This window comes from Phocoena phocoena, chromosome 11 (genome assembly GCF_963924675.1).
Source record: "Phocoena phocoena chromosome 11, mPhoPho1.1, whole genome shotgun sequence".
NCBI classification, from domain to species: Eukaryota; Metazoa; Chordata; class Mammalia; order Artiodactyla; family Phocoenidae; genus Phocoena; species Phocoena phocoena.
The window spans coordinates 61,608,188-61,623,663 of NC_089229.1; the positions used below are offsets into that span (position 1 = coordinate 61,608,188).

Genomic DNA, 15,476 nt, shown 5'->3' on the forward strand with positions numbered 1-15,476 from the left:
CTGGTTCCGTTCCTTTTTTATCTCCTCCTCTCTCCAAATGTCCGCTGTTCACCTGCACGTGGAGGTTGAAGCAGCGGACTGTTCACGTTTCTAACAGTTGACAACTGTAATGTTTTACAAGGAACTAGGCTCCGAGTCCTCGCCAGACAGACAAGGGTAGGGTTTCCCTACCCTGTGGGGCACCAAAAAGGGATACTAGGTATCTAGTATCCTTCCCGTTTACTGAGAGGGGGAGATCCTCAGGATACTCGTTTCCGTTCCACAAAAACGAAGACAATGCGGAGCCTTAGGAGCTAGAAGAGATCAGTTAGGTGAATAAGGAGGTTTATAAAGGGACACACAACTCTGCACACCGTTACTGGCCCTACACACCCACAACAGCAGAGTCTGGGCAAATGTGTTAACATATGGGGGTGAGATGTCCAAAAGTTTGTGAGGCTCCCCTTAGTTTGCTCCTGGACATTTTCAGAGAGAACCTTGGGGGCACTGGGAATTGTAGTCTCAACCTTGGGGGCACTGGGAATTGTAGTCTCAACCTTGGGGGCACTGGGAATTGTAGTCTCAACCTTGGGGGCACTGGGAATTGTAGTCTCAACCTCCTCCAAGATGGTGGTCTTTGTAGACCAGGAGGTTTCTGAAGGCCAGGGCTTCTCCCAGGTCAATTCGACAACGTGCTAGGCACTGGGACTACCTTGATGAACAAGAATCGCCACCCTCACAGAGCTTATAGCCGCACCTGGAAAGGCAGACACCAGGTAAGTAATTGCACTGACACTTTTGAAACTGTTTCACCTGAGAATCAATAATGCTAAATGCCATCACTGCTTCCTCCTCCTTACTTCAACTCTCTCCCCTTCTCCCATAGCTTTACCGCTTTGAGGAGAAGCAAGAGCACATTACTCTGCCGACACCCCATGCCCCGTCCTCTGAAATATCCCCAAAGCTTACGGCTCTGCTGAGTGCGAATTCCGCTGGGTTTACTGGACCCTGCTGAGCATGCTTGCGATAGGATAGGGGTGAGGCAGAGCAGGCAGGATTATCTCATTATTTGTAGGATTATCTCATTATTTACAGGATTCTGGAATTCTCCACTGTGGTTTCTAAACCATTAGATAAGAAGCCCGCTTCTTTGGATTAAAATAATGTCAGTTTCCTAACTGAAGGCTGAAAAGCAGAAACAAGTATTCATCCAATGTTGGCTTTCCATGTTGTAGCACTTGTTAAATACGGAGGGAACAGTGGTTAAATAGGAATGGATCTTTCTTAATGTCCTTTAATTCTCTCACATCATTCAGCGCCAGCCTTTCACTGTCCTTTGATTACAGCAGTTCTGTCTCATCAGCTTTAGCAAAGGGAGTCAAATCCGAAGAAGCCCTCCGAAAGGAATCCCGGAGCCCAGTACTCCTCCCCAGTTCCAAGCACAAGATTAAGTTCCGTACACATTTTTTGAGCATCTACTTTTGCCAGACCCTGCGCTAGGCCACCAAGGTAACCAATAAATCACTGTTGCATTGCATGGATAGCTCTCCTGCTCTGATGTTTTTACCAGGAATAAAATAGGCCTGTTGGAGGTTGTTCGTCTTTCTTTCTCAACTGCTACAGATACTCAGAGAAATCTTGTCTTGGTCTCCGAGTGAAGAATAAAATTTGCTAAGGTTCTTAAGCTAATATTGATATATCTTATCTTGGAATTCTTATGATCTGCAGTTACTTACCTGTTATCTCAAAGTATAAACTATAAAGCTTAAAGATGTTCTATCGGACAATGACCTCAATGGGAATTAAAGAAAACAGGACAAATGAAGCTGTTCAGGAGCTGAAAAGTAGTTAGTTCAGTATTCTTTTTACGTGATACATTCTCAAGATTAGTCTAGGTTTAGTCTAACTCCTTGCCCATATGTGCAGATGTGAGTATTCCAGGGGAGTTTCAGGTTCCCTTCTAGGGATTCTCCTTTCACCACAGATGCCCCTGCCCATCTCTCTCTCTCTCTCTCTCTCTCTCTCTCTCTCACTCACACACACACACACACACACAGACTAGAAGTGGTATGTGGTTTAAATGACTCAAAAACAAAACAAAACAAAACAAAAAAACAACTTGTTCCAAGGACACCAGAGTAATTTGAGTCTCCTTATCTCAGGGACTCTGATTATTACTGGGTTAGCCTGGGTGTGTGGATTCTGAAGAACGGCAATCAGGAACAGTACGGATCTATAATGGGACAACTCAGCTAAATCAGCATGAATCAGGTGGAGAAGAAGCATGCAGAATCAATCAGAATCGTGTGAGAGGAAACCTGGTCACTGAATCTACTGCCAAAGAAATCAAGAGGAGCCTGGAATACAGACCACAGTCGGACAGAAAGCAGACAGTTGCGAGGGAACTGCAGTGTAACGGGAAATCCTCAGCAAGCCAGGCTGTGTCACGGAGGAGCCACCTGCCACGGAGTTCAGGCTCTGACGGCTACGCTGCTGCAGGCACGCTATGATTCAACAGTGGCTGCCCTTCCCCCGGGCACAGAGCGCCAGCGTTAGAGGGGTTTCAGCTTACCTGTTCACTCGTGCAATGTATTTATGGATATATGGGGGTGTTTAAAGCGAAGCAGAATTAGATATAATCACAATGCACGGTACACTTGTCCTTAAGGGAAAACCAAAAGACCTGTAAGTAGCTAAGAAGGAAAGGAGGAAGGTAAGTTTTGTGGTCGAGGGCAGGAGGGGGGGCTCCATCATTTTCTGTCATCACAGTTCTTCCGTCTCTGTTCCTCTCTGCCTCACGTCATCCTACTGGCTCCTCATGGTGCTGGAGCCACCATGAGGTCCTCTAGCTCGCTCTTACGCTGTTCCTTCATACTTCTTACCTATCTGTGCACTGCGCTGGCAGCGGCTTTGAAGTCCTTCCTGGATTCTCCGCATGTAGATCTGAAATGCTGGTTTCTATAACCAGCAGACTCTATTCCTAAAGCTGAGACAATTTTTGCGAAACTCAGACCAAGGGACTATATTTATATTATCACGCACGCTACGTATTTATAGCTCGGCAGCTTGGCCCAGCTTCACAAGGCACATACCTTCTACCAGTGTATTTGTAACAACACTCAGTATACTGTTGATCCTGTCCTTCCGCCCATAGGAGGCCAGTTGGTCCATGGAAACTAAGAGAGATCCAGGGCCTTTCTTCTTGATTTCCACCTCGGTTGTAGCCTGAAAAAAACAGCAAGTTGGGTGAGTAAAGTCTTATCAACGTGAAGGCTGGGCCTTAGCGGATATAGTCTAGAGTGAGCGAGAACCTATGCTCTTCCTTAGATCTTTTTACTTTGATCCTACAGTCCTATTCACCTCAAGGAGTAGAATGAAATGAGTTGGCCATGGATCATCCTTAGTTCCAGAGATGACAAGACCAAGTCGTTTAAGTGTGTATAAAATCTACAGTGAACCCAAGAGTCTGGCTGGGATCCAAATACATCCTCTGCTCAATGTACGCAGAGAGTAGAAAGACCGGGTCCCCTGGGAAAACGCCATCAGAAGCAGACCCTCCTGTCCTCCTCTCATATCCACAGCATTTGGCTAGAATTGGACCACATGATAAAATAAGTCAAATTCACCTGTACGTGAAATTTCATGAAGGGCCAGGTCCCTGATCACACTGAGTATTACAAACTGTCACTTCCAAATGGCAAAACTGGGCCTAACTGAACGTTAGCAAGTGGAAGTTCCACTCCAAATCTCCTCCAAGCCACTGCAAACAAGAATGGTAGGTTTTGCCATCTTAATTAAACACATTGCCTCATATGTCTTTTTACATTGATCTTGTCTTTTTACATTTTTATTTTATGAGTTAACCTGAAATTTTCAAATTCCCAACCCAATAAAAAGGGCAGAAAACACCATCAGACTGTTAAACAAAATATTTTGTACACGCTCCTCCTTGGGCGATACCAGTATGGTAGATTACGGCAAAGGGTTTCTGAATGTCCCTAGCTTGCGCTGTTTGTGCCAACCTGAATATTCTACATCAGATCAGGCTTAATGGGGTGGCTTAAAACCTAGCTTTCTAGTTAACCATGCTGTCCACTGTAACACGTCAACCATATAAACTTAGCTGCTCCTTCCATGTGAAGGTAAGAGGACAGAGACAGTCACCACGGGACAGGGAAGACATGTGTTTGTATGAAGCTAGAGAAGTATCTGTCTGATCAGTGACAGAAAGTTTTGAAAAGAAAATAATCGTCTCTGGAGAGTTACATCAGAAAGCCTTTCTATGCTTACATATATTTAGATTTTAAGAACTGTACTGAAGAAAGTTCCTGGCAGATTACAATTTATCCCATCGTGGTGTTTTATCAAATAGCTCCACTGATTCAGAGATTTGGTTCACCTTAGGGTTTTGTTTGTTTTGTGTTTGTCTGGCAGAGCTACAGAAGAAATGGAAAAGAAAAAGAACTGGTTTCCTTGGGAATTCCTGGATGCATTACTATACAAGCATCTGTATTTGTAAGAATGACTGAACCATTCGCTCAGGTCATGATACAGTATATTTCTTTGAGAAATCACTTTTTGCTACAATTCCCAGCCTGATATTCGTGACATTTAATAAATGAGATTAAACTACTATATTTAAAAAATGACAGGACTTCCCTGGTAGCGCAGTGGTTAAGAATCCGCCTGCCAGTGCAGGGGACACGGGTCCAAGCCCCGGTCCGGGAAGATCCCACATGCCGCGGAGCAACTAAGTCCGAGCGCCGCAACTACTGAGCCTGTGCTCTGGAGCCTGCGAGCCACAACTACTGAGCCCACGTGCCACAACTACTAAAGCCCGCGTGCCTAGAGCCTGTGCTCCACATCAAAGAGAAGCCACCGCAATGAGAAGCCTGCACACCGCAACGAAGAGTAGGCCCCGCTCATTGCAACTAGAGAAAGCCCGCGCGCAGCAACGAAGACCCAACGCAGCCAAAAATAAATTAAAATAAATAAATAAATTTATTTAAAAAAATGACAATCATCTAAAAATGAACACAGAAGTCCCAATACAATGGACATTCTTATTTCTGACATTTATTAATTCTAGATTTTTATTGAACTGCCCTTCCGCAAATCTACAATAGATAGATTTTATAATGCTGACCCCCGAGGTACTGGAAGATCTAATGGACTGGCTGGTTCATCAAAGAAGGATGAAACTGCACTTAATATGGCTTTGGTATTAGTGTAGCTTACTGTCTTTTGGGCATGCTGGATGTAATAAGATATAAATTCTTCAGGCTTTAATAACACCAACCTTAAAAAACAAAATTAATGAAAATTCTATCTAAAAAGACCCAGTCAAATCATTATATTATCATTTGTTGACACCTATTCAAAAGATAAAACAATTTTTAGCTTGGATAAAAAAAATCCACAAAAATTAAAGAAAAATTTATCCCCAAACTTAATATTAAGATGGAACAATTACTATTTATCTCTTTCTATGTAAAATGAAAGTAAACTACAGCAGGGCTACGTGGGGACAACTTCTGAAATATTAAAATTTGTTCCATAATCCATGTGTTATAGAACTATAATCTATACTGTACAATTGCTTAAATTTTAAAAAAGAAACAAATAAAAGAAGATGCTAAGAAATGAACATTTCAAAGCCCATACTTAGGAAATTCTAGAAGGTAAAAAGAGAAATCCATTAATTATCTTTTTACAAAGGCAAGAGCACTTAGCATAGATCCAAATAACTGGTTCCATCAAACGTCTTGGTAATAATAAGATATCCAGAAAAATTCCCACATATTTGTAAATTAAACAACAGACTTCTAAAGATCTGTGAATCAAAGAGTTTTGCACAGGGAAATTTAAAAAATACTTTAACTGATGACAATGAAAACACAATACATCAAGATTTATGGGATGAAGCTAAAGAAATTGTTAGAGAAAATTTTACAGCTTAAAAAAGATATAAGATCAATGCTCGAAGCTTCTGCCTTAAGAAACTAGAAAAAGAGGATCAAATTAAGCCATAGGTAAGTATATGAAAGGAAATAATAAGAATGGAAATTAATGAATTAGTAAATGGACAAACAACAGACAATCAAAAAAGGTCAAATGCTGGTTCTTTAAAAAGATTAATAAAATTGATAATTCCCCAGGCAAGACTGATCAAGAAAAAAAAATAGAGAAAACACAAATTATAATTTTCAGGAGTGAAAAAACAGGATATCACTATAAATCCTATAGGCGTTATTAAGATAATAAGGATATGTTGTGAATAACTTTATGCCAATTCATCTTGGATGAAACAGACAAACATATCCAAACACAACTTATAAAAACTGACATAAGAAGAAATAGAAAATCTAAATAGCCCATATTAATTCAAGAAATTATAATAAAAAATCTTATCACAAAGAGAACTCTAGGCCCAGATGGGGCTTCTATCAAATGTTTATGGAAGAAACAATACTAATTTTACACAAATTCTTTCAAAAACAGAGGTTAAGAGAATACTTCTCAACTTCTTTTATAAAGCAAACATAACCCTGATACTAAACCTGACAAGAACATTACAAGAAAAGAAAATTAGAGATCAATATCCCCCACCAACAGAGATGTGAAATCCTTAACAAGATATTAGTAAATTAGAATCCAGCAATATATACAAAGGATACTACATCATGACCAACAGAGTTTATCCCAGGAAAGCAAGGTTAATTTAATACTAGGAAAAAAGTCAGTGCTATTCACCATGCTAACAGAATAAAGGAGAAAAACCATATGATCATCTCACAGATGCAGAAAAAGAACATTTAACAAAATTCAACACCTCTGCATAAAAATAAAATTCCTCAGCAAGCCACAAATACAATGTAGCAGTTTCAGTCTGACAAAGATCATCTATGAAACCTATAGCCAACACCATGCTTCTTGGTGAAACATTAAATCCTCTTCCTCTAATACTGGAAACAAGGAAGGATGTACGCTTTCATCAAGTCTATTCAATTTTGTATCTAAAGTCTTAGCTAGTGCAGTAAAGCAGGAAAAATAAATGAGGAGCATAAAGATCGCAGTTGCTGTTACTCACAGAAAATATTACTGTGCATGTAGGAAACACTATGGAATTTACCCAAAAAACCCAAACAACAAAAAACCCTCCAAGGCTAATAGAACCAATACATTAATTTATCAAGGTCATGAGATATAAGGTTAATATACAAAAATCAACTGTATTTCTATATTCTGGCAACAAATAATTGAAAATAAAAATTTTAATTATGCCTTTTACAATAGTATCAAAAAATATCAAATACCAAGGGAAAAAAATCTAATGAAAGATGTCTAAGACCCCCACTAAAAACTATACAACTTTGCTGAGAGAAACTTGAGAAGACTTAAATCAATGGAGAAATGTACCACATTCATAGTTTGGAAGACTCAATATAATTAACATGTCCATTCTCCCCAAAGTGATCTACAGATTCAGTACAATCACTACCAAAATTCTGTGTTTTCTGAAAAAACATATATTTATGTATAAATTTTTGTGTGAACACCTGTTTTCCTGGGTATATACCTATGAGTAGAATCTCTGCGTCATCTGATAACTCTATGTTTAACTTTATGAGGAGCTGCCAAACTGTTTTCCAGAGTGTCTGCACTATTTCACTTTCCAACCAGTAATGTTGGCTATTGTTTCTTGTGTCAGACTATGACCAGTTGAAGGGAAGAAAACCTGGAGCAGACTCTCTCCCATGTAAAGCAGCTTCATCGTCACCTTCCACGTAGAATCTGCTTGGGATTCTGTGAGGTATGTCTCTACTATTGGCTCAGCTGCCCAATTCTCATCACCTGGAAGGTGGGAAGGAGGTGTCTTCCTCCAAGCATGCTGAGACCCAAGGACCAGAGGAAAGATCACATACTCACTCTCTCCCCTCCCTTATTTCTTGGGGTCATCTTTTGGGGGGGGCGGGAGATGAAGGTGTATATTTTTATTTGTTTCATTTTCTTTCATTTTGTTGGGGAGGGAGGAGGAGAACTAACAACTTTTTAAAGTCAGGAGCCTCTCTGCCTTTTAAAAATTCAGCCCCTAAGGAGCCTTGGTGCAAAACTATCAGTAACAGAGGAAGCCATTGAGAACCTTAATTACTTTAAACCCAATACAAATTTGTTGCATTTCTCTTAACTCAAACACAAAGTTTATTGGGCCACTGACTTCCAACCTCCTAAATTGTAGCTGTCCTTCTCAAAGAGATATTCTACCATGTCTGCAGATGGCAGGTTCCGCCCACAGTTCTACAGATCTATCCAAGGAATCTCAACTTGTTATTGATTCTGAACTGCTTTCACAAGGAAATACATAACTGGCAACTTACCAGCCAGTCACCTTTCTTGGGACTAAAATTTAGAGCATTTTAGAAGTGGGCTTAGGACCCAGCCATTTATCTCCTGTTTCAAGCCTTTCTAAAATTTTTGCAGTATTCTGCTTTAAAATACTGTACAATAATTTCTCCTTCTCAAAGGATCTTTGGAATCTTAGAAGAAATCCAACCCTCTCCAAGTCAAGCAATTCAGCAGAAATCCCACTGTCTACCTCTCAGGCTACAAAGGCCAAAACAGTATAGGGAAAGGAATGGAAACTGGCTTTCTGAATAGCAAGGATGGGCCAAGCAATAGGCTTCACAGTTTATAAATGTTATTACATTTAATCTTCAAATAGCCCTATAACAACGGTCTTTTTTATCTCTTTTTTACAGATAAGGAAATGGGCTTAGAGATGCTCATTTTTCAGGATCACTTGAGTAAATAAAGAACGCGGGCTTCGTAGTTAGCATAGCATAATGGTTAGTGGTTAATGCTGTGGAGTTTGATTGTCTGGATTCAAATCCTAACTCTACTGCTTACTGTGCAATCTTGGACAAGTTGCTTTATTCCTCTGAGCCTTGGTTTCCTCCTCGTAAAACGCACACAATAGTAGTATCTAACTCAGAGGGCAGGAGCTGTGAGCATGAAATGAGATAATGCTTTGCATTTACAACATGATTTCTGAGTTATGAGTGTTTTTGGATGGGCAGTGGCACCTGCTTCCTTTACGAGTGAAGAGCAATGATTTTCCAGCTCAGAGATGAAGACATGGGGAAAGTCCCCTTATCCTCTGCTTCAGCAAAACGCAAAAGTTCTCAAACTATCAAAACATTATCGCCGCTCAATCACAACTGAATAGCTAATGAAGATGTGAAATAGTTTTTGAGGAGATTCTAATGAGGTGATGTCTGGATGTCTTTTTTTTCATAGGGAATATCACATTTCTTAATTTGAGCCTAAAGGAAAAAAAAAAAAACAGATGTGGCATAGCCCAAGCATTAATGTTGTGTGAGATCAGCTTATGGACCATCAACGGCTCCTACACCAGTCCATAAAGCATGAGTATGTAACTGGAAGCACTCTGATGGTTCAGGCGAGGACAAGTTCATCTGTAGCTGCAGACGCATCCAAAACGTTTTGACAGTGAGAATCGCTATCTTCTCGCCCAAAGAGGTATAATAATTGCTCACTTGGCCCAGGCTGCATATAACATTATGAATATATTAATTCCTTCTAAGAGAAATGACTTTTCCTACTTCCCAAATACGCAGTCAGGAAGTTCTCTTGGCGTCAGGAAGACCTTGGTTCCATTTCCACAAGTCACTAAGTCTCTGAGTCTACCTGTTGATTGGATAAAACCACCTACTGAATGGGGAAGTTATAAGGATTAAATGAGATCATACATATAAAGCGCTTAGCAAAGTGTCGTCAGGACTCAGTCTATGGCAGCTCTAAGTATTAGGCCCATTGTAGAAAACTAGAAAGAACAGAAAAGTGTGAAGGAAGGGAAAAAAAGTCACTAATAATTTCCCCTTCCAAAGGCAGCTGCTGTTAACTTTTAGTCAGTCATCTTTTCTCTATATGCAGTTTGTCTTTATATAGATGATATCATACCACACAAACTGTATGCATTCTGTTATTGTTTTGTTTTGTCTTTTTGGCCTATTAATGTAACTTAGATATTTCCCCATACCATTAACAACTAGGAGGTGCTTCTTTATGGCTTCTAACAAAATCATTTTTCCTCGTTATGAAGCCCTTGGGAATGATACAGTCCTACCTACCTCATCTTCCTGCCACTTTGGGATCTGACCTCCTGGCCTTGGGAATGCTCAGGTCGGTCACCATCATCACTTGGGGCCACTGCAAAGCATCTCCTAAGTGCTTACAGGGTGTTGAGTGTGCAGGACCCCCAAAACCCCAAAGGCAGCGTTCTGTCAGCCACAACGTAAGGCAGCGCAGACAGCCTTACATTCCACAGCCATCTGCTCAACTGCCTCTCAAATTTATCTCCCACACAATATAGCAGAAGCTGCTAAAAAAACAAAAACAAAACCCGCAAACCCGCTCAGCTGCCTTTAAGCTGAAGTTCAAGCTCCTTCTTCCTGGATACCTTTCCTAACACCTTCTCTTCAAAGAAAAAGCAAGATATATTATTTCGCTTAAATATTTTTTAAAACTGCGAGGATATCAAAATTTACTTTCGTTTTCAAAATCTGAATTATCCCCACTGTACTGTCCATGCTGATCCACCCCTCATTCTCCACTGATATCATCTCTTGTTTTATTAGAGAACATAATTATCTATCTAATTACGGAGCCAAAAATTTTACATCTAGACATAGAACCAGTGAAGATCAAAAAATTATATTTCAAGTAAAGACAGTCATTCATAACATTTCTTCTGGCCAACTACCTAGCTTGGAGGGGGGCTTTGGAGCCACCGTTTGTTATCATTATTGTTCCTATTACGCTTGATCTGAAACAAACAGTTCTCCAGAAGAGCAGTGGCCACGTGACTAGGCGGAGAAGACATGAAAATTGACTGAGAAAGAGGAGACTGAGGTTTCTGAAAGGTCTGTCAATGATGAGCTGTGTAACCCCAAGGAGTACAAACTCACTGAGCCTGTTTCCCCATCTCAAAAACAGGAATAATCAGCTCCATTTTGTCAGCCTTATGGAATTTTTATTCGAAACAAATAAAGCATGCAAAAGTAATGCGTACCTTGTAAAGAGCTATACAAACATAAGGGGGAAAACATTTTGCTTTTAAATAAAAAGTCAGGAAGAGAAAGGACAACGTCAAATATCCTGTCTTCTGAATTTAGGACAGTCAACAACTGTCCTAAAGTGCTAAAAACAGATCATTCTGAATAATTCCATCCTTGATTGTCCAATTTTCCTCCACACATGCATCATGCTAATTAAAGGGCTGGCTATCTTCATGCTGTGTTAGAGGAAACTGAAGTGTTGCAACAAAACAGGCTGACATGCTATCTCAAGAAGCTGAGACCGGCTAAGGAGGGACTGAGGAAAGTTAAGGAACTAGAGGTAGAAAGGATTAGGATCACTAAGGTTATAAGAATTTAAAACTAGAAAACAAGGTATAAACAGCTTAGAATCTAAAGAAATGTTAAGGGATGGCTTTTCCCAAAGAGGCGAGCCATTATCCTAGCCCCTAGACAAGCGATTTTGTGAAGCTATGATACACAGCTCCTCCAGAGCTTGACATTTGATTACATTTAAAATTCATCTTTCACTTCCCTTTTCCTTCCTCCCCCATATACCATGTGTTCTTGCCCTGACCACCTACCTTCCCCTCCTTCGATTTATTTACATCTCAATCCCTTTCAAATGTCTAGGTCCAGTTCCCCACTGGTTTCCTTAACCTCTCCTTGCCTGGCTCTCCCAGTGCCTACTTCCTACCCTCAGCATCACCCATGCACATTCCTCTTTGGAAAAAGAGGAAAAATCACATCTCACTCTTGTAGAGGAGACTAAGAAAATTATTCAAAGCTATGTTACTTTTTTTTTTTTTAAATAGGAAGACAAGAGCTTTAAATTCCAAGTTGTTTCCCTAAGAGGAGGGAGGACGCAGGGGGAGAGAAGCAATGATAGTTCCAAACCCGCTCAGACTTGGTCATTGGTGACGGCAGAGGCCCTTCTCATTCCATCCGGGCAGGACTGGCCAGAGGCATTCAGTCAAAGCAGGTGTGGGGAGGAAAAGAGATAAGCAGGCAGAGACGTGCAGAGATGGAGAGAGAGAAAAAGGGATAAAATAAAGGAAAGAGTTGATGGGGAAAGGGCCAGAGTCAGAAACAAGAAAGGAAGATGGGGGAAAATGGAGCAAGGAATAAATTAAAAGGGAAAACAGGGCGAGTAAAAGAGGAGGGCTGAAGAGAGAAATAGGAACAAACCAGGAGGGAGAAAACAGAAGTGGTGGGGGGCAGAGACACGAGTTGGGACGGAGCGTGGAAGAGAGACCGGGTGGAATGGACAGAGCAGGGAGAGAAGAGAGGAAGGGAGTGGGAGAGAAGGCCATGCCTAGCCTCGGTCTACTTTTTTACTTCCTTACACTGTCATCAGTAGCTGCCTTATCTATTTTCACCTCTGGCAGGAGACGCCCGCTGATGTGGGAGCCGGGGCCGCCGATGAGGGACACCACACCGTTGCAGTCCACCGTGCTGTTGCGCTTGACGCTGCGCCGCAGGCTGGGGAATATGCGCGAGGAGCGGCTGCCCTGGCTGTAGCCGCTGTAGCCGCTGTAGCTGCTGCGGCGCTCGCGGGCTCGGATGGGGATGAAGAGCGAGTCCCGGCGGCCCTCGCTCTCCTCCACCGTGCTGTGCTCGTCGTCCGCAAACTCGTTCTCGGAGCCCGGGTCCCGGAACCGCCCGGGCCCCCTGAAGCTGAAGATGCTGCTTTTGCTGTTGTGGCGGGACAGGAATGGGGAGCCCGGAATGCTGAGCAGTGACTGTAGGGGCAGGAAGAGAGAGAGACAGAGAGGGAGGCATGAGACAGGAAGGGGACCCCATAGAGGCTGAACAAAGGCTGTCAGCTTCCCCAGCCTGGCCCCATCCTTGCATTCCTGTTCATCAGAACACAGGTGTTTCCAGAAAGCACTTCTGGACGTTGAATTTCTACTGCTTTTCAACACCCATCATTGCTCACTTCTCCTTGCCCCATAACCTTGCGATACCCCTGTCTTTGACCTGTTAACCATTCACAAGTTCTATTCACTGTTCACCCATGTATTGAAAGGATGCTTTTATCTCATGCTCCGTGTATCGAATCCACCAGGAAATACTTTCAGTGTCTATTTCTCATTACTATGAGCTCACCTGGAGTGTGCCTTTAATCTACCAAGTTAGATTCTATGCCACACTTGGCAAAAGGAGAGAATTTAAAAGTGCCCAGTCGCTTGCCACTCTCTCAATGGGTACCACATGCCCTAGAGGCTAAGAACTATGCCAATAGTTTTTTAGTTCAGTTGAACATGGTATGTCCCCTCCTCCTCCATTTTAAAGTCAATGTTTTTTTCATGAGAAGTTTAAGTATTTGTAAATTATATAATTCCCAGCATTGACATTTTAAAGTCAAACTTGAATTTATCACTTAGAAATTTTTCATCTTTTTCTCCTTCAGCTCATACTTCCATTCCACCTGCCCTAGAGAATTTTATGCTAATTTATATCTTTATGCATTTTACTGATCACCTTTCAATACTTTTCTGCAACAAAAAATTATAAACTGTACTTAAAATTTTAAAAAAATTTTCCTGTGACCGTGAGTCTCCAAGAAATTTTAAAAATTCTCCTGGATTGTGTTTTTATTACAATTCTCATTAATACAATTGATCAGAAATATATTCTACATTTTATAAGTAATTACTAAGCTTAAAAAGAAAATTTTATTAAAATATATCTCAATGAGATGAATTTTTTTTTCCAATCGGTGTTTTGGTGTTTAAATATTTGTAGGTAGTATTATTTATTATTAGAATCAAACATGGCTCAACAGCAACCCCTCTCTCCCTTCTAATATTATTTAGATTTTAAGTGCTGAGAAACCGTATTCATGTAAATGGTACCTTGGAAGAGAAGAATATTGTTATAAACAGTAATGTCACTCAATTCTTTGAACTCCTTCTAAGTTATATGCCAAAATTGTATAGAAAGCTATCAGCAAAATTTATCTTAATGATCTATCAGCTGACAATTAAATCAAGTCCTCTTTCAATTGTGTTGAAAGCAAAGAACTGAAAACCACCCAACTTGCCAAAGGACTTGTACCCAGTTGATAGAAGTATTCCATTTCCTGATTCCTGAGGATATCAAAAAGGCCTTATTTATTATTAACTAATAATTATATCGGTACCTCTTACAGGGGTTATTCTTTTACTTTAAAGGAACCATATTTAACCCAACAGAAAAGGTTGGAATAACCAAAATATTGTCAATTTCTATACATCACTGCCAACATTAATTTTTTAATAAAATGATGTTATCACATGCTTTAAAGATATTTTCATCAAAACCTTAAAGCCACAGGCTTAGCTCATTTAATTTACAAAACTGCCCACCATATGATCTAATTAGCAAAGCCAGTCCCCAATGTCAAAGCAATTGGCCAAATCAGACTTATTTTCATTGGAAAAAGTATGACTTCATTTTTAATTTTTAATAAATGTATTAATATGTATCCCAGTGACATCCATCTTGCTCCTGAACTTAAAACATCCCATTGCCCCTGATTATAACTCTATATTTCACTCTTATTAGAAGTATATAAGAGATAGGTAAATTCAGAAAGCCTTACAATGGGTTTGTTTCCTAGATTAAAGAAAACTTTTTAGACCCTAATATTTTCAACTGTCCCTTTGTTTCGCACCTCCAAAGATTTTTATATCTTAGGGCAATACACCACTTAGGATTTGGGATGAGAGAGGTATGCCTTCCTTTTGTAAAGTGGGAGAAGGCTGACTGTGAAAAGAAAAGTGGAAAAGAACTGGTGTGACTTTGGACCACAGGCCTCACCCTAGGCATAGGAAAATGTAACTTAAAGATCTGGAAATCAGGTTCCTTAAAATCGTGCTTAGAAAGTCTTCAAGTACCCTGAGGGGATGCAATCCCAGTTTGAGGACCTCTGCTCTAAGAGAACAAAACCTGACAGACAACTGACCTCAGACAATCCTCCTTGCTACCCTGAGATACTCAGTTTGCCCAATTATGGCTCTGAAGGAATTTCAAAGTAACTTTTAGCTATATAAGATTTTTGCCTTAGAGTTTAGGCCTTACCCTTCTGGTAAAATGATTCCACTGTGAAAGTTCTTTGTGGGCTAGGACTCTGCCAATATAGTATACATATTAAAAGTGCTAAATAAACATTTTAAAATAATACTTTTGATGATAACCCTGGAATGGCTGTAGGGCTCCTCTTTAATATTTCTGCCCATATCTTTTTTTAACCTAGAACTCCACTTCTAGTTCTAGACTCAAAATGATCCCAGTTCCATTCTCTTCCTGTAATGTACAAAGCCCCCATGCCCAGGTGGGTACATTTTTTTTTGGATATTTCTAGTTTTATCATCACTCTCTAACCTGTATTTCCCTTGTTATGTAGTCTCTTCTTGC

The 15,476-nt window shown here is 40.5% G+C and overlaps 1 protein-coding gene across 8 annotated transcripts in view; it reads right to left on the reverse strand.

Moving 5' to 3' along the window:
- The window catches only part of SCN8A (sodium voltage-gated channel alpha subunit 8), a 113,121-nt gene that overhangs the window by 42,593 nt on the left and 55,052 nt on the right, over positions 1-15,476 (reverse strand). For 5 of the 8 annotated variants that reach the window (XM_065888067.1, XM_065888065.1, XM_065888064.1 and 2 more), the window contains exons 11-12: positions 12,455-12,817; positions 3,072-3,204 (exon numbers count right to left, since the gene is read on the reverse strand). In XM_065888067.1, the coding sequence (XP_065744139.1) occupies positions 3,072-3,204; positions 12,455-12,817 (496 nt within the window). Of the gene's footprint in view, positions 1-3,071; positions 3,205-10,642; positions 10,651-12,421; positions 12,818-15,476 lie in introns of all 8 variants that reach the window. The other 3 variants (XM_065888070.1, XM_065888071.1, XM_065888063.1) reach the window with 2 other exon arrangements.